This window comes from Diuraphis noxia, unplaced genomic scaffold, assembly GCF_037042655.1.
Source record: "Diuraphis noxia isolate RWA-SAM2 unplaced genomic scaffold, SU_Dnox_SAM2 contig0003, whole genome shotgun sequence".
In the NCBI taxonomy this organism is placed as follows: domain Eukaryota; kingdom Metazoa; phylum Arthropoda; class Insecta; order Hemiptera; family Aphididae; genus Diuraphis; species Diuraphis noxia.
Genome location: NW_028301713.1, coordinates 32,289,910 through 32,308,901, shown reverse-complemented (window position 1 = coordinate 32,308,901; position 18,992 = coordinate 32,289,910). Strand labels below are relative to the sequence as shown.

Here is an 18,992-nt window from a genome sequence, read left to right as displayed (position 1 = left end):
AACTTAATGACTTAAATTTTAATTATTAAAAGGGATAACGAGATAAATTGTTTATAATTTCATTCAATAATTAATCCGTTATACATAAAATCGACCAAGTACAATCTTCAATGTTATCATTCATTAAAATCGTTTATAATAAAACTGTAACATTAGGTACATTAATATATTTATTACCTGCTGCAGTATGTTGTCGCTTCACATTTTCACATTGAAGTGAATGGCACGTCATGACCTACCAACATATTATTATTATTACTCATACAGAGTGTAACAGAAATATGTATAATATGATAGATTAAACATATAAAAACATTAAAAATATAAAAGAATGCCATATCTTTTATAGGGACCTATACAAATATAATAAATATTTAGATTTATTGTAAAATATTTGAGAATGAGGCAACATCGTTATACTGCAGCTATATATATCGTAGTTTCTATATTTAATATTATATACATGATATATATTGCATAGGGCAGCGATGCGCCACATAGAAGCGTTTCAGTGAAACGACTTGCCGGACGTGAACCGGTCGATCATGCTGTGGGTCCATGCCGGTTGATCATAAGGCACCATGTGACCGGCATTCCTGACCAGAAGCACTGTAAGCGGACCGTACGTCGTAGCGTAACCAGCCAACTCATTGGTGTTGCACTGCCAGCATTCGGGCTCCAGCCAGGCCGTACGACTCGCGTTTCCAAACCGCTCTGCTCCCTTCCATCGGAGCGCCTTAGCCACATTCAGCGTACCCTGGTACGGTACCATCCCGTCCAACTGTCCGGAATAGAGGAGCACACGATACCGACCGGCGTCCAGAAGCGTGGCGAGCCATGGGGCCACGGACACCGGTATGTCGGACTCCATCCGAACGAAGACCTCTTCCATCCTAAACCATCGACGCTGACCAACGTGTAGAGCGGCCCGCACCGATGGGCCCTGCACGTACTGGTACCAGTTCTTGAATGTTATCGGATCGCTTTTCCACATCACGTTGTAAATGTACTCCAGGCCGGTAATTTTCTTGTACATCAAAATTGGCATGAACATCGCAAGGAACGCATCTCTGTAATAACCCTCAACAATCAGAGCTCGGGCCTTATCCTCCAGTTTTTCCAACCACTTTTTTTCGTTCTCTGTAATTATTAACATATATAATTACATATATTCGTACGAAAACACGCTTAATAAACGTACACGTCTCAAATGCATATACATAATATGTTACTGTGAACAGTCACCGGTTAATGTCGTCGTACACCAAAATCATTAGTGAATGTTGGCTTATTGATTAAATTTGTGATTTTAGTAAACGTTCACTAGTGAATGTTGACATTTATACAGCGATATTGCTGAATGTTGGTAATGCCGATATTATTTAATCTTATTTAGAAATAACGGAAGGGTCACAATTAAAAAATAGTATCTTATACTATCTAGTACCTATATGCTGCAGTATAAGGTATTGTACAAATTGATAATTTTGATCAAATGTTTTTTTACCTGACCAAACTACTCTTATTTAATCTGGATAAACAATTATATTTACAAAAAAGTGCATGTAGCTGTAGAAATGTTGCCACTTTATGTAGTACACATTATAATATCATGCTGTAAGAAGTAATAATATAAAATAATCATAATTTAAATGCATTATAACAATAATAATTATTATTTGATTTAATTAAACACAATTATGTTGATTCTATTTTATAATATTATATGATATGATATATTCAACTATAGTTGGTACTTACTACAATGCTATATTAAATGTGCGAATACGTACCTACTACCTACCTATGTCAACATTTACCAACATTCTAACGTAAATGTCTGTATTATTTTAATTTTTCAACATTCGCCGATTTATAAGGTGTATGTTAACATTCACCTGGTGACTGTTAGCATCCACCAATTGCGGACATTCACAGTAACATATATACATAATATTATGGTTTATTAATGTACAGTGAAATCGCCTACAACGAACACCCCCAAAAAGCAGACTTTGTTTAAGAACAAACCATATATTATACAAACCTTCTACAAATTTATTGGACAAAATATAATTTACGTACAACAATAAATTAATTTGATACCCAGACCTCGTAGATTTTATATGACGCACCCTAGAAGACAAATTAAACCCACTCAGGGTGTCGTGTAATGTTCTATATGTATATCTAGTTGTGTTGGCTATCAAGAAACCTATCATAAACAACTATCAGATGAACAAGTATACCGTTGATGAGCTCCCGCTGGTACAAAAATTCACTGTATACCATTTGGTTGACGGGGTCAATTAGCCCATTGCCAATGGCCAGCCCCTTGAGATTGATCTTGACCTGGGCCCCAGGGTTGTTCTGGTGGATGGCGTACGACACGGCTGGCACGTATTTGCCGGCGTACGACTCGCCGGCCACGTAGAACTCGTTTTGACGGTACTCGGGGTATAGCGTGAAGAACTGCACCAGGGCGGCGTACAGGTTCCGGGCGACGGCTGTCTGGTTGGTGCTGTAACCTGCATCGTCACCTGTGAAACTGTACCCCACGCCCACCGGGTTGTCCACATACAGCATTGAGTGCGTGGCCGTCCACGCGTGCTGGCGTGGTTCTAGAACGCCGGCGGCGTCCACCGTGAAGGGGCCGTGCTCGTTGAACACGGCGTACAGGCTACTTGTGCCCGGGCCGCCCTGAAGCCATAGAACGACGGGAGCATCTACCTTTCCACTCGCGGCGGGGAAGAACCAGAAAAACAAGTTGGAACGGCGTACTTCGTCCACGGTCAGGTAACCGGCGCAACTGTCCGCCACCGCCGCCGCCGCTGTACTGTTGTCCAGGCGCACTTTGCACGCGGCCCGCGCCTCATCGATCAGGCCGTCGCGTATCATGGGTGACAGGTACAGGACCCCTTTATCGTTATAGCCGTTGTCGACTAGCCCCGAACTGCAGTAATAAATAATCGCGCCGAACAACGTGATGGTGGCGAAAAACGTGACGAAGTACAAACAATGGGTGAAACACGGCCACCGCGAGTGTTCGCGTAGCATGGGGACGTTGGCCACTTCTGATGCCATGGTACGCCTGCTATAAATCCGTTGATATAACCCGAGATCATTTATAGCTATATCTTTATGTGATATATTTACCAAATTAATGTTTAGGAATAGACATGTTACATATTATAGACACTTAGTTAACGGTAGAGCAACTAATTGATTACTAGTATTAAAATTAATCATATGTGCGGTACCTATGATAGGCGAGATCTGACTGAATCTCATGCTATAATGGACTTTCCTAATCTAACAGCTGGTTGTTAGAGTGTTCATAGAATAGATTTAGGTTTTTTTTATGATTATTGATTATAAATGTAGAGGTCGTTCACGTTCGTATACAAAAGTGTCGCAGTGTTGCTGTGCTGATTAGTGATTAAAAAAATATTTATTATAATAATTTGTATATCATTATAAATATGTAATAACTAATAATTATAGCACACTAGTTTGCATGTCCATAACCTACGTTCCGCTTTTATCTACTTGCAATATTATCAGTTTTTTATGTATTTTATTATCTACTATAATAATATTAATAACCTATAAATAAAAAAGCTGCACAACAATACCCGCATGTGTTGTCTCCATCTTAAAAGTGCGTAACATATCAAATTTTACGCTCAGAAGATCACGTTTAAAATGTTGAATGAATTGCCTTCTTATAACAATTAAAATTAACATTATTATCGAGGGCTTCTCATAGGCTTTTTATTATATTTTAATTTTACGAGTATTTTAAAATTGTAAATTGTTTGTGTATCTTAAAATACTCATAACTAGCTTTAAAATTAAAATTTGATAAAAAGCTTATGAGAAGTCCTCGATAATAATGTTAACTTTAATTTTTATAAGAGGGCAATTAATTCTAAATTTTAAACTCCCTGAGCTAAACAGTAAACGTGATTCTGCTGAGCGTAAAAATTGTTATGTTACTCAATTGTAAGACGGAGACAAATATGCGGGTATCACGTCCTCTTAAATAGTATTGTAATAAAAATTTGTAAATGAAAAATTATTAATATTATGAAGAAAAACCAAACTATTACAACGAAATAATTTTGAATTATTTAATTACCTACTTAAAGTAAATATTTTAAGTTTTAAAACGTCGTAAACTATTATAATAATGTTCCAAATTCAAATAATAGCTTGGAAATTATTTTTATCAATTTTACTTTTAACACAGAATTATAATGCCTATTAGGAACTTATGTCCTAAGTATAACCCTATACCTACATAACTTTTAACTTTCTTCGTTATTGACAAAAATAACTACATTAAACACTCAGAATTTAGTAACTAATTATTAATTAATTGTGAATTAATATTAGAAATAAATTAATAAAAATATTATGCTTATTTCTTGCATATTATGAAGGTATTGTCGAAACTGGATAATCATTCCACGCAAGATTGGCCTCTCCTGAAATCCGTTTGCTAATTATGTATTGACATTCGTATCCTTTGTGTTTTTAGCATGCTTATACATAGCAACTGTAATATATGGTTTTGACAGTTATGCATTTGTGCTTATTTATTTTTATTTATAATACTGAGACACTATTTACGTGTTCTAGTTACAATATTCAACAGGTTCGAATAGGAGATTTCCTATTGCCTATTCCTATAATTTAAAAGTAGTAGAGCAAAAAAGAAGCCGAAATTCTCTTTGTCATTTTATAGTAACTCAATAACGAATAACTACAGATGTTTATAAGAGCATTTTCTATACAAAAAAAAATTCAAAGTAATTTCACTCTTTTTGAGCTATTTCTACTCATGAAAAATCTTAAATTTTTTGTTGTTATTAAAGTTGATAAATTATTTTTAGCACGACCAAAAAAACTTGATGATTTAATAAGATTCCTCAAAAGTTGAAAATAAAATAAACTTTAAGCGTTAATACGCAATTATTTTTATGAGCATCTGAAGGTAGAATTTTAACAAAATTCTTCAAAATCATAAAAATTGTATGAAATACATATGTAATGTATATTATGTATACAGACATACAGACATACAGTATTAAGTTTATGAATATACATATAGTATTATACTCATAAGTGATGCATCATATTTATATATATATTATCATTACGATAGTTATTAGTTGATAACTATTATGACTATATTCACATATCATTACTATATAATAGGGTTTAAGAACAAAATATTATACTATATATATATATATATATATATATTATACTATAATGTATACTGACGAGTTACAGTGTATATTTACCTCATGTGTGAAATCAATTATATTTTGTAGACCAAATTGACCTTAAGACCTATTGTTGACGACTAATTGACCGGATGTCCATAATAAAATCATGTAACATTGTATTGCGAATGGTGCACGTGTTGCCAAACTTAAACAACACGCGAGCCGAATCAAAATGAAATTATTTTATATAAATTATAGCAAGTATGATCATTAATTAAATAAACAAAGATAAGTCACGCTCTTGGGCTAAGATATCTATATCTTAGTACATAATAATATATCTTATACATAACATATTATGTTCCACGACCATTCTGTATTGTTTATTTGCAACTATTAATGAATGTATCTGAGGTATTTAGTTGGGGATTTCTGACAACAGAAATTTATTCTTATGCCTCTACAGTCTACATACAATTTTTCTAGATTAGGAAGCGGGATCACGGTAACGGATAGTTTTTAAGAAGTTAGAAATAGGCAATATTCAAACTTTGTGCATGTGGTCTTGTAAATCTGTGCTTGCTAAAGAAAGCTTACTAAGTAAAAGTATTCAAATACTTTTTATTTCGAAGTACTTGAATGGTTTTTAAATTACTTTAATTTATAATTTGTTTCTGTTTATTATCCTTATTAAATACAAATTAAACGACAAAATAAATATCGTGCCATCTAACGTTTTGGTTCCGCTTCAACGTTATAACACTAATTTATTAAATAGGTATTTATCATTTATAGACAATTCAATATCGGTTTTCAAAGATTAATAGCTTAGTTAAATATTTTTTCTCTAAGAAACGGTTTATCGTCGACGACTATCGAAACGGTACGTCGGTATAGCAGTATTAGGTTATTAGAAAATGTCTGTATACTTGCGTTATTATGACAAAAGAAATAAAAAATTCGTCAAGATTTTGTGTAATTTACATAAGCTATTACTTACAACCTTAAAAATGAGTAGTTTGCAAAATAACAGTAATTAATTGCCAGTTTCTAGTTGATCAAGGCTACGACGGTGCTTCTGCCATGAGTGGTTTATCTATACACGGTGCTCAACGCTTAAGAATACATAAAAAAGAAATCAATCAAGAAATAAATTTGAACAATAAAGACGATTCAGTAAAATATCTAGGCTTACACCTCGATGAAAAACTAAGCTGGAAAATACACATCAACAAAAAATTATTAACCAAGTGTACACTAGGCTGCGAATACTGTAACCCCTATAAAATCATTGCTTTACTATACAAATGAAATGTTCTCTACTCCTATAAACAGCAATTATAAGACCATTATTAGTAATATACGCATGCCCAATATGGAATCTTGCCTCAAAAACAATAATTACAAAATTACAAACCCTCCAAAATAAATTCCTAAGAATGGCCCTAAAGGCCCCTTGGTTCATGAGAAACAAACAATTACATAACGATACGAGCCTACCACAACTATCTACCGGGCCAACACAACAATTTAAAAATGTACACGAAAAACTTCACAAAGTTAACGGAGCACTTTCAGCACTTACTACAAAATCGGCAGAAGATTCGCCAATTTAAGACTCAAACTTCGACTACCGCTGGATATCCTACTAGAACCCATTGAAAACAACTCAACCTCAGATTCTGACCTAGACTCATAAGCTAACCAAAATTTAAAAATATTGTAGTAAATGTAAATACTGTTGTAATTACACTATAAATTACAGTGGCGTAACTAGGATTTTTTCAAGGGGTGTCCGCCAATAGTGTATACAGTATTTCCCCAATTCATTTCCAAATTTGTTAGTATACTATGTACAAGTGACATTCGTCACGACTTCTATTAAATATTTACCTATAACCTATTATATTATTTTATTCAAACGATTTGAATCAAACCACCATCATAATTATTTCTGAATACACTACTGACGTCCAACATTTAATTAACTAAACAATTTATATCACGTGAGTACATGACACGTATGTTTAGATTAAAGTTACATATAATTTTAGTAATTGTCGATAAACTATGGACAAAAGACTTGGTAACATTTATCAGTTATAAATTATAACACTAGATTTAGATTTTAAAAAAGATTGAAAAATGTTTTTCAATGGTAATTGAATATAATTAAATATAGATTTCCTATTATACAGTTCAAGACACCCCGTCCAGACACCCAAAACACCCCCCTTGGTTGCGCCACTAATCAATTTATTATAATTATAATTATTATAAATTGTAAAACATTGTAAAAATACTTGGTGTAGTGTTACAATTAAATAAATAGATAAAAAAAGACTTTGTCGTGGCTGTTTATGTACACTGCAGTGCTCATTCGCTCAACCTTGCGTTGGCAAACGCCAACTCATTGCCCTCAATAAGAAACTGTATTAGCATAATTCAAATCCTCGGAACATCTTTTCACTCTTCTGCTCGACGTAGCGAAGTATTGAGAACAACTATCATTGAACCTTTTCCACAGATATAAGACATAGTACATTAGTGGCATTATGTGAAACACGTTGGGTTTGCAAACATGAAAGTGTCTTGTGGTTCAAAGAACTATATCCAGTCACTAATGTTGCATTAGAAAAGTTGTAATTTTCAAATTTTCAATAAATAAAGAAACCACTCAAAAGTCTATTGTCAGTTATTAAGTATAATTAAAGATGCTAAATTTGTTATAACTACCTCTCAAAATAGTTGAGAATAATTGATTTGTACCTATACGTTGACGTTGTGTAAACAGTTACAGACAATAAAATGATGATTTTGTCGAAGCATAAGATCAGCGGTTCTCAACCTGCGGTACGCGAAGAAAATCTACCTTTATAAAAAATTAATTTATTAATAAAATTCTATACATATAACATAGACGTTTACATTATTAATAAGAAAAAAAATGGCCAGGTGGTACGTAAAGATTTTAAAATTGTGTAGGTGGTACGTGACTATAAAAAAGTTGAGAACCGCTGATGTCGATAATGTGTTAGTAATTTTTGACGAAATGATAGAAAATAACAATAAACATTTTTCAGACGTGTTTTAAATTGCTGTGACTATGCTGAATAAAAATAAAGAAAAAATAAATGTTCCTCGTTTAGTAAATAGACGAACACACTGTAATAATGTGCCCGCTAATAGTTCTGAAGAGTATTACAAACTTAATATTTTTTTGCCATTTCTTGACCATATAAGAGGATACAGCTTTCTGATAGATATTATATATAATAATATATAATAATATATAATATTCTTTAATAAGTTCATTGCAATAAATTATTCCGAATAAATGTTTTTATGCCACTAGTGAAGAAATTAACGACAGCGTAAAGTTTTATTCCCAAATATTGATAGAACCTACTGTTTTCAAGCGGAATTTGCAATATGGAAATCAAAATGGCCTAAAGAAGAGTCACGTCCTAATACAGTAATTTTAGGGATTGACAATTAACATTGTAAAAATACATGGTGTGTTGACTGTTGATACAATTAAATTAATAAGGAAAAAAGAGCTTAAGGGATTAGCATAATGTCAATTCACAGGGAAATAAATGTTGATTCAGAAGAGGTGCTAAATCAGTTTGCCAAACAGTCAAAGAAAATTATGTTACTCTAAAATCAAACTCTGATTTGTAGTAAATTTAATTAATTTTTTTTTATTAAATAATTGTAGTATAATTAAAAATTGATGTATTTTGAATAATAAAGTAAATTTGTATTTGTACTTTGTAGTGGTACCTAAAACAATGATATGGTTATATTTAATTTAAATTCTTAAAAATTATGTTCAAGTTTTAGATTAAAAAATGAACCCCCCTCCCCTCTCAAAAAAAATAAAAATAAATAAATGCTGGCTATGGCCACGAGGCCATGGTACATGTTAGGTAATATCTACACAAAAACATGATTTTAACTTGACGATTTATATTTCAAATCAACCGGAAAAAGCTAAGTTATACTATGAAGTCTGTAACTAGTTAAGTTATTGTGTTAATTAAAAAGTAAATTAACTATATAGGTAGTTCAATTATTGAGAAACTGAAAAAAAATTAACTAAAATGAAGAAAAATATATGAATTTGGCATAATAAATAAATGTATCATAAATAATAATTATTAAAATAGAAATATAGAATAGTAGTTGTGATGGCGCAAAAACTAATGTGAACTGTGAAGTAGAATACTAATGCCGGGTTTACACGCTGCGCAGTACTTGTCATTAGTACTTGTCACTCGCACTCACACATTGCGTGTGAACAGAATAAATAGTGCTTAGTATTAGTAAAACCGAGAGTGCGAGTGAATAGAATCCAGTTCTATTTACTAATGACAAGTAGCTAGTCATAGTGCGAGTGACAAGCACTAATGACAAGTACTGCGCAGCGTGTAAACTAGGCATAAAACAAAAGAAAAAATATTATTACTTGAAAGTTGAAACAATTAATCAAAATGACCTTTATCTATTTTCTATGGTCATAATCACCTCGGAACAAAATTGAAAAATGATAATCCTTATCAACTAATCTTTTATGCTGATAAAAATTTACAGCCGCCCGTCGCTGTACAAACACTACAAACTAAAATTAAATATAAATTAGTGTAATTGTCTGCCTCCATGGTCCATAATGCTTTAGGAAATGTTTGCATAAAACGTTCACATTGCTCACAATATCTATGTAATAGCCGATAAGTATATTTATCCCGTCGCACGACGTGGTCGCAAAACAATTGGGTTTCGATTTTTCGACTTGTATTGTTGTAAACGCACCTGTGTTTTACTCATTTAAACAGGTGTTGACTACAAAGTCAGCTCCATGTTTAAGTTACAATACATGAGGTTACGATCACGGTACATGCTTTTCTGCTTCATTGCCGTCTTTTCGTTTAGCATTTTGTTCCTAATGTTTCAAAACAGTCTGAGCCGGCCAGCCATCGAGACCCTGGTCACTGAAACACACAAGCAGATTAACAACTTCAAAAACTTCAAAGTAATCGAACCCATCTTGTGGTAATATGAGTGTCGTTTCTAAACGTTTCAATTTCATTCCAGGACAATTTGAAGGTGGCCGAGCAAAAGGAGTTGGTGGTCAATGAAGACTATCTGTACGCATTGGGTTTTGTTGAAAAACCGGCTATTTATCCAGACTCATCTTGGAAAAACTCTACTCTTCCCATTGTAGTCACATACGTGTTGGACGGGGAACACAGTCAAGCTATTGGGCTTGTGACATGTGTAGCCAAATACTTACCTGACCGTGCTATACTTGTATACAACCTGGGAATATCTGACTACCAACTCATCCTTGTAAGACATTCTTAGTGTTCCATATATTTTTAAATTTAGATTTTTTGATTATTATTAAGATTTAAATATAATTTGTAGATGCAATCATTTTGTAATAACAACACCCGGTGTACAATAATCGATTTTGATCTATCAAAATTTCCATCTCATGTAAGCCGTACACATATCAAAGCATATCGGCCTCTTGTGTTACAGGTATAAACTTATTTTAAATATATAAAAGTATAGGTATCATGGTGTTAACTAAAGTGTTTTCATTTAGGATGCTTTGAATCGCGCTGGTGCCGTGATGTTTCTCGATCCAAATGTTCGGATAATATCTCCAAATGTTTCAAAACTTTTCACCCTCTACAGCAACAAATCAATTGTCGGCTGGGAGACAAGGATGGCCACAACAACACTCACACACCCCAAAATGTTTGATTACTTTCGAACACCTGCAGACAATTTTTTCTTTCTTCCCCTCGTCCTAGTCAATAAACTTATTGTGTACAATACTCTTGACATGCATCAAGACATCATGTTACCATGGATTCAATGTGCGCTCATCAGTGAATGCATATCCCCCATAGGTTTGTACTTAGAGAAAAGACATTTTATTGTAATCACTGCCCTGACATAATGTTATAATTAATCATTATTTCACGTTTGTTCAATAGGGGCGCAGACCAAAGGGTGTAGATATGATAAGAAACCACAGTACAGATATTCAAGTTGTCACGGGTATGACATGTCAGCATTCAACATTGTGTTAGGTATACACTATCAGTTTGATAGTACACCTTATGTAATCAAAGAAAACGAAGATGATTTTTTCACTCAAGTTTCCACTAGTGAAGCTCAAAAAGATCTGCAAAACTTGATTTTAAACATAACAGACACACCAGCAGTGACGTGATTATATACGTCCAATAAGTATTCAGCTAAATGATCTTAATCCGTTACATAACCTAGTTAGCGGATAAACATTGACCAAAAATTTTAAATCCTATATATTTTAATACTGTGGTAATTAAACATTAGGTTTCAAAAATGTGCTACTTAATATCTATATTAATATTTTAAACATCATTATTGATCAAGGTCATAGAATATCATAATTAACAGTGAAAACCTATGAACATCAGACAATCATTGATATTAAAAAATCAATTCACTGTACAAATCTTGGGTATTAAGGAAGTTAACATACTTTTATTGTGATAATATAAAATGTGTTGAGTATCGGAGGCTTTTGCTGTTTAGAAGTAACTAAAAGATTTCCAGCGTTATTAATTTCTATTTACAATTATTACGTATAGGTATTTAGATTCTGAAAATTATTTTAAATTCTCTTCACTCTTCAAAGTATCAACTGTTGCATTTACATTAATTAAATTTATTGAAAATTTTATTTACATGGTACAAAGTCAATATTATTTAAGCAAATATTTTTTACCTAACCATTATTGATGTATGATTGTTTTATAGTATGTAACATTGTGTTGTAAGTACTTTTAGGGTTGCCATGTTCTGTATAATCATAACTGCTTTATTTTATGCACTAAACTTTAAAACTGGTCAGTACTACATGCCTATATCAAAAGATACCAATTGGATCATCCAAGGTCTTAGAAATGCCAACATTTTGGCAAATCCTAATAACATGAACATTTATTTTGTGATAGTATATAAGTGTTAAATTATTGTTAACAGTTTCTTTTTAACCACTAAATTGCCTATTTTTTTAATGTCAGTATGGTTAAAGTTCCTTCAGTATTTGTTTTTTGTTTAATTTCTTTGAGTTAATCTTATATTTATTTAATAACTTTTTACACCTAATCTAATTCAAAGGTGGTAAAGAAATCAAAACATAACAATTGGTTTGAGGATTATTTTTATGTATGTATTTATTTTTCAGCTATATCTATCAATAAATTATATTATATTTTCAATTGTTAATTATATGTATTATTGATTTTAAATTCCTTAGTAGTTAGGTAATCACACTTATATTCAAGGAAAACAAACTATTAGGACTCAAAATTGTGTTGACTCATGGTCATAATCTAAACATAATATGCCAATTAATAATTGACTGCAATAGATTATTTTATAGGTCATGTTCTGAGATCAATTATTGTAAAAAAGGTCATAATCCAAAGATTTAAATTAAATGAACATTGGTGACAATTATAAAAATGATAATATTTAATTATAAGGATGGATTCCACACACTGCGGTGGTAAGAGTAAAATAAGTACAGACAAAATTTATCGTTACCACTGCAGTATATAGATACCAAAGTAACATGTAAATATCATTGATGAGTTCTCAACATCATTAATACCTTTTGGGGAAGGACAATGATAACGATTATTCCAGAAATTCATTATACCCTTGGCATATCTTTTTAATAATAATTGTCATATAGTTTTCCATTTTGTTACTAAAATAGATTAGACTAAGAAACACCAGTTTAAATTATTAGTATCTAATTAGTAGATAACTTGGAATGTTTAAATTACTATTTTAATCGTAGTGGATATATCAAAAATTACTAAATCAACATGTACAAATAAAAATACATTAGTTAATAACTTCATTCTGATATATTACTTCTACGTTAACATATTATATTATCTTCTACAAATTATATAAACTTATACTTATCCAAATTGTTAAAGTTATTGTACACAAAGTTGTATTACTATCGCGCGAACATTTTTCTCTACATTCGCAGTGGTTAATATTAAAGAAATAAAAAATTAACATTAAGGGCTAGTGGTACTATCTCTGATTAAAGATAATCGGCCAAATTTGCACGGTTAAATATTTGTTATTAGCTGATTAAGCATAATCAAAGTTTAACCGTAGACGGTACGACTGGCCCTAACACTTCCACAATAGAGTTTTTTCTCTAAAACCAATACTTATCTAAGATAAAACATATCATATGATGAAGGAGTAAGCACTTGTGTATTAATTAATATTCACAGGATAAAGATTGTTCCAAATAGGATGATTTAGGAAAAGAGATCAATTAGTAATATTATATATTTAGAATACGAAAACTTTTATTATTCACTCTTAAATCTGTTTGCTTATTACATAATTAATTAATTTAAACATATGCATAATATAGCGTCAGACAAGTTTAAATTAAAAAAAAAATATATTTATTTACAAGTTGATTATATTTACCAAAAACAATTTAGGTAGGAGCAATTAAATAGGGTGAGCCTAATAATATTGTGAAAAACTAAAATTGCGACACTAAATTTACAATGTCAAAATGTTTGACTAAAACATCTTCACTCCTTTTTAAATTTCTTCAGACTTGACAAATGCTTCACATTACAATGTTATCCCTAGTCTTCAAAGAAAATTTCTTAAACTCTTTCCGCACCTTAGCAGAACAAATGAAAATACAAATACATAGTAATAATTAGTATAGAAAAAAAATGTTCCTATGAATGAAAAAAAAATAATGAAGTCGATTAACTTAATAGTACTAATTTTCTTGTTACAAAGTGGTAATATTTAAGATAAAAATTAATTTTGTGTATGAAAAAAAAAATTGGGCAATAAAAAAATTATGTATATTCTATTTCTTCACAAAACATTCCTGTGTTGATGATATTCCAGCTCATTTAGGTTTTATTACGACCTGTGTTCAAGATAACAAAAAAAAAAAACAAAAAACGAAGAGCTTAATTATTAATTATAATAAGATATAAATTATAAATATACATAATCAAATACTAAATTATAAGTACTTAATTATTATCGCTCTACCCCATAAAAATTATCACCCTACCAGACACCATGTGACCTTACATCAGCTATCAAATCAAAAATGTTATTATTTTGATAAATATTGATACATACTATATTATAAATTAATCTGTATGTGTCCTATTCATTTAGGTTAATAAACTAGAAGATTTTTTGAAAACATTTTAATCAAAACATGACAGTATGTTGCAGGCTTGTTACTAAAATGTATGGGTAATCACTAATTTAACATGCACTATTATTGTAGAAATATAACATTATAAACTGGGGTACTTAAAAAGGAATAAAAAATAGGTTATTATTTACTGTGATGGTTAATACTGGCATTCATAATGAGAGGATGCCAGCCACACCTACATGTGTTGTATCTATTTTACATGTGTGTAACATAGCAAAAGCTGTTTCACACGAGAAAAACCGAGAAAGCTAATAATAACCAAGAAAAGAAATTTTCACCATACAAAAGGGGGATTTTGGTCTACGCTATATCGTTTTTTTTTTTTTTTTTTTTTTGATACCACTTATACAAAAAAGTTCTTATTGATTCATAATACATTAATTTCGTATTTTTTTTAAGGCATGAATAACTTTTTTAGTAGTTCTGATATTGAAAAAACGATATTGCACAGACAAAATTCTCTTTTTTATATGGAGAAAATTTTGTTTTAGTTATAACTCTAGCTCTCACAGTTTTTTCCTGCACAAAACAGTTTATGTTATGTTACCCACTTGAAAAACATAAGACAACATATGTGGGTGTGGCATCCTCTTATAATAATATAATAGAACAAAAAGAAAAATATAAAGGATCTTAAGAAAATAATCTTTAACATGTATAATATTAATTACTAACCAAGCAATGTAATTTTAATTTACTTAATTTTTGAAATAGTATATTCTAATATCTTAGTACAACAGATGGTCACCATTCTGGTAGAATAATATGTTATGTATAGTAGTAGAGCGATAAACAACTAGCACCAAATTTAAATACTCAATTTCATTATTTAATCTGAAAATGTGCTGTATAAATAGTAATATTAAAGCTTGGTATAGTTTACTTGATAGTTTTGGGAGAACAATTATCATTTAATATTTTATAAAAAATACATATATAGGGTGATTGCATAAAATAATTAAGACTTTCTTGGATAATATGTAAAACATTTACAATTTGAAGTACTTTTAAACCTAGAAAACAAGTACTTCAAATTTTATGTATATTATATATACAAGAAAAAAAATATCCGAGAAACACTTAATTATGTTAGAAAAATCACATTCTATACAATAAATACAAAATATTAATGAGTTTTCGCCACAAAAGATTATACACATTCAATTTTTTATTTTATTTAATATTATCATATGTTTTAAGTACTTGTCAGAGGTAATTATTTATTTTGTAGTTATAGAGTTGTTAAATACAAAATATTTACACCCTAAGTACATAATTTACCCTGTATAAAATATGCCACAAGACAAATTAAAAAATACAATATGTCTGTTGAGTGGTCATATTTTTGATAATTTGACTTCTCCAATCCAAAATAACACAGACAAGATTAGTTTGTAGGGAATTAAAGGGAAATCAGCAGTAACTTAATATCATATCATAACACAACTGATGCCACACCTAACACCAACAAAATTAGCCTACCAAATAATTGGACAAAAGTATTAACGCCATTGACTATAAACCGAAATGTTGGGACTAAGATAATCAAAACCAGACCTATTATAGAAATTGTTTTAGGAAATTACTAAGAAAGAACTTCTTTTTCATGCATAAACCAAAATTTGATATTTTTAAGTTATTATAAGCTATTGGGACGTTATTTTTTAGAGGAAATTTACACCGTTCTATAAATTTACCTCTGTAATTAGTGGCGATAAACTGTTAATTTTCTTGACAAACTTCAAGATCTTCATCAGTGTCTACCAATTTTCTACCCTTGGGTCATATTGAGAACATGGGTCTTCATGTGTTCTACTTTTGTAATTTGAAGAATCTTCTTTTAATATTTTTTTTTTTAAATTTTAAAAAAAAAGTTCTAAAGTTATAGAAGTTCGAGAAGTCTTCAAGTCAATTTATATATATTATTATCTTGACAGTTTGAAATATTCTCTTTTCTTCGAATATGTTCTTCAGGAAATGAATAAAAAATTGAATATGTGAGAAATCTTGATTAAATACTTTGAAAGCTGAAAAACTGCATTAAGTAATTGATTATTTTTTAAACTTAAATTCTTATATGAGAAAAACCCGAGAAAACGAAGAAAAAATAATGGGATAGGCAAGTTAATAAATAAGCTTAAAAAAACACTGGATTGCTGGATAGGGTACTAATATCGTATATTTAGTAACTAAAAAAATCTTTAAGACTTACGTGGAGAATAAGAACGTGAACGTGACCTATCGTAACGCGATCTGTTTTTGTAGTAGGATGGTGATCTGCGTTCTCTGTAGTGGCCTCCACCACCACCTCTACCACCGCCACCGCCTCTATAACCACCCTCATAGTAATCGCTAAGAACAAATAAATGTCGATTACCAAACTATTTATTACAATGGTAATAGAAAAATTTATTAATAGGACATTATACCCACTGTATTGTCTCTATCTTACAAGTGCATAATATATAAAATTGTATGCTCAACAGATTATATTTAGCTCCATCACCTTAAAATTAGAGTGAATTTACCTCTAATAAAATTTAAAGGTAAGAGTATTATTCATACGACCTCATGGGCTTTTAACTAAATTTTATTTTTAAATTGATAATTGTTAATACATCTTAAAATACTTATCTAGCTTCAAAATTAAAACATAATGAAAAGCTTATAAGGCCAACTTAAAAGATTTGTATCTTTAAATTTAATAATAGATAAATTCCCTTAAATTTGTAAACTGAGCTAAACGTGATCTACCGGGAATAATATTCACCATGCTACGCACATGTAGGATAGACAATATATGTGGGTATAAACTACAGTCATCTTAAGTACATACTATTTAAGAATAGTTACTTACTCATAATCTCTATCTCTATCATATCTGTCATAACGCTCTCCGCGGTCATACCGATCACCACGATCATACCGGTTATTATCATATCTATCATAACCCCTTCTCCTAGATGACCTTTCTTCTCTCATTCTAAAATTTAAAATCACAAAATATTAATTTTTATGCAAACAAAATCATCAGTACTAATGTAAAAGAATATAATTACGTTGGTCTGCCCATATAAATGCCAGGTGTTGGTGTATGAGGGCGTTGGGTAATTGAAAAATCTACTCGAATCCTGCGACCATCAATTTCCATGCCTGAGCATTCTTCTTTAGCTACCTTTGCATCTTCATGCTTTTTAAAATAAGCAAAACCAAAACCACGAGACCTTCCGCTCTGAAATTAATATTACAAATTGAAAAATTGTACCAAGTAATTAATTGATATTTAATAGCTTACTTTGGCATCAATAATGATGAGGATTTTGTCGATAGAACCGTATTTAGCAAATATATCGTAGAGTTGATGTTCTGTAGTATACACACTAAGGCCGAATATTCCAAGACATTTATTAGGTTTTGGGTTTTCCTAAAACGATGTTTATATAAATAAATAAAACAAAAGAAAGTGAAAATGCGCGGGAATTAACGCTGTTATTATATATAATGTTAGTTACATGTCTGCCGCGTCTTGAGCCTGAGCCTCGAGAGTGGCTGCGGTAACTGCGTCGACGATCACCAGAATACGAACGGGACCGGGAACGTGACCTTGAATACGAATGCCTAGAGCGGCTCTTATACTTGCTGCCATTGCGGCTGGGTGGTCGAGACAACGATCTAGAACGTGTCTTAGAGTGAGTGGGTGATCGACTGCGAGACTTGTGATCGCTCGGAGATCTGCTACGGCTTCGGCTGGGAGTGATGGAACGGGATTTAGAATTCCCATTGCGATCCTGAAACATCGAAATGACTGTCGGTGAACATAGATCTTATAAAGTAAATAATCAGACAGAGGGGCTCGATGAGAACAATTGCAAGCTATTATAAAAATTATGTTAATAATATTCTTGATGCAACATAACCTCAATTATTGTCAAGAGAGAACTCATAGAATTCGCTCCGAAAACGCGACACGCACCGCCGATAGAATAGAAAATCAACGTCACGTTTTACTTCGACTAACATGGGTGGTGGCAGTACCCCTAAGTTGTTACTCACCTCGACGTCACTCATTTTCGAAGCTCAATTCACGTGTCCGTCCGTCAATGAGTCAATTAAAATCTCGTTCGCGCGAGATTAGTCGAAAATCTTCCACAAGGATCGAAAACCGGTGGTACCGCAAAAAAACGATACGACCGAAAGTAAAATTCAATACCAAAATCTACTTTGCTCTCGCGGTCAGTGAAGGAGACAGAAAACAAAATAAGAAACAATTGCCGAACGACAAAACACAATTTTAATGTAGTGAGAAACGCAGACGCTAAAAACTAATAAACAAAGCTTGTGAACTAGTCAGCCAGAGGAGTAGGGAGCGTCTTCTTCACCGCGCCACACCATTGTCACGGCGTCACTTACCAGTGCGGCCAACGTACGCGTGACTCCTTCCATTAGTA

General features: G+C 31.7%; 3 protein-coding genes across 7 annotated transcripts; 1 reads left to right on the top strand and 2 right to left on the bottom strand.

The window, feature by feature from the left end:
- Positions 1-3: 3 nt before the first annotated feature.
- Positions 4-3,313, bottom strand: LOC107166422 (venom serine carboxypeptidase-like). Of its 2 annotated transcripts, none has more exons than XM_089224393.1 (3): positions 2,250-3,313; positions 464-1,140; positions 4-235 (listed from the first exon to the last, which is right to left on the bottom strand). In XM_089224393.1, the coding sequence occupies exons 1-2, from the start codon at positions 3,082-3,084 to the stop codon at positions 509-511; spliced, it is 1,467 nt and encodes a 488-aa protein (XP_089080519.1). In that variant the 5' UTR covers positions 3,085-3,313; the 3' UTR covers positions 4-235; positions 464-508. The 2 variants fall into 2 exon arrangements, with proteins under 2 accessions (XP_089080519.1, XP_089080520.1); XM_089224394.1 differs by having other exon boundaries at positions 4-1,140; positions 2,250-3,094; positions 3,157-3,313.
- Positions 3,314-9,836: 6,523 nt separating this feature from the next.
- On the top strand, positions 9,837-12,530 carry LOC107166117 (uncharacterized). Its single transcript, XM_015514658.2, has 5 exons — positions 9,837-10,272; positions 10,335-10,589; positions 10,668-10,784; positions 10,852-11,161; positions 11,249-12,530. The coding sequence occupies exons 1-5, from the start codon at positions 10,099-10,101 to the stop codon at positions 11,485-11,487; spliced, it is 1,095 nt and encodes a 364-aa protein (XP_015370144.1). The 5' UTR covers positions 9,837-10,098; the 3' UTR covers positions 11,488-12,530.
- A 1,090-nt stretch (positions 12,531-13,620) lies between these two features.
- On the bottom strand, positions 13,621-18,879 carry LOC107166295 (transformer-2 protein homolog beta). Of its 4 annotated transcripts, none has more exons than XM_089224867.1 (8): positions 18,598-18,879; positions 18,057-18,332; positions 17,840-17,968; positions 17,604-17,776; positions 17,402-17,527; positions 16,757-16,896; positions 16,242-16,579; positions 13,621-14,238 (listed from the first exon to the last, which is right to left on the bottom strand). In XM_089224867.1, the coding sequence occupies exons 1-7, from the start codon at positions 18,610-18,612 to the stop codon at positions 16,515-16,517; spliced, it is 924 nt and encodes a 307-aa protein (XP_089080993.1). In that variant the 5' UTR covers positions 18,613-18,879; the 3' UTR covers positions 13,621-14,238; positions 16,242-16,514. The 4 variants fall into 4 exon arrangements, with proteins under 4 accessions (XP_089080993.1, XP_089080994.1, XP_015370394.1 ...); XM_089224868.1 differs by having other exon boundaries at positions 13,621-13,977; XM_015514908.2 differs by lacking the exon at positions 16,242-16,579 and having other exon boundaries at positions 13,621-13,977; positions 18,598-18,878.
- Positions 18,880-18,992: the final 113 nt, after the last annotated feature.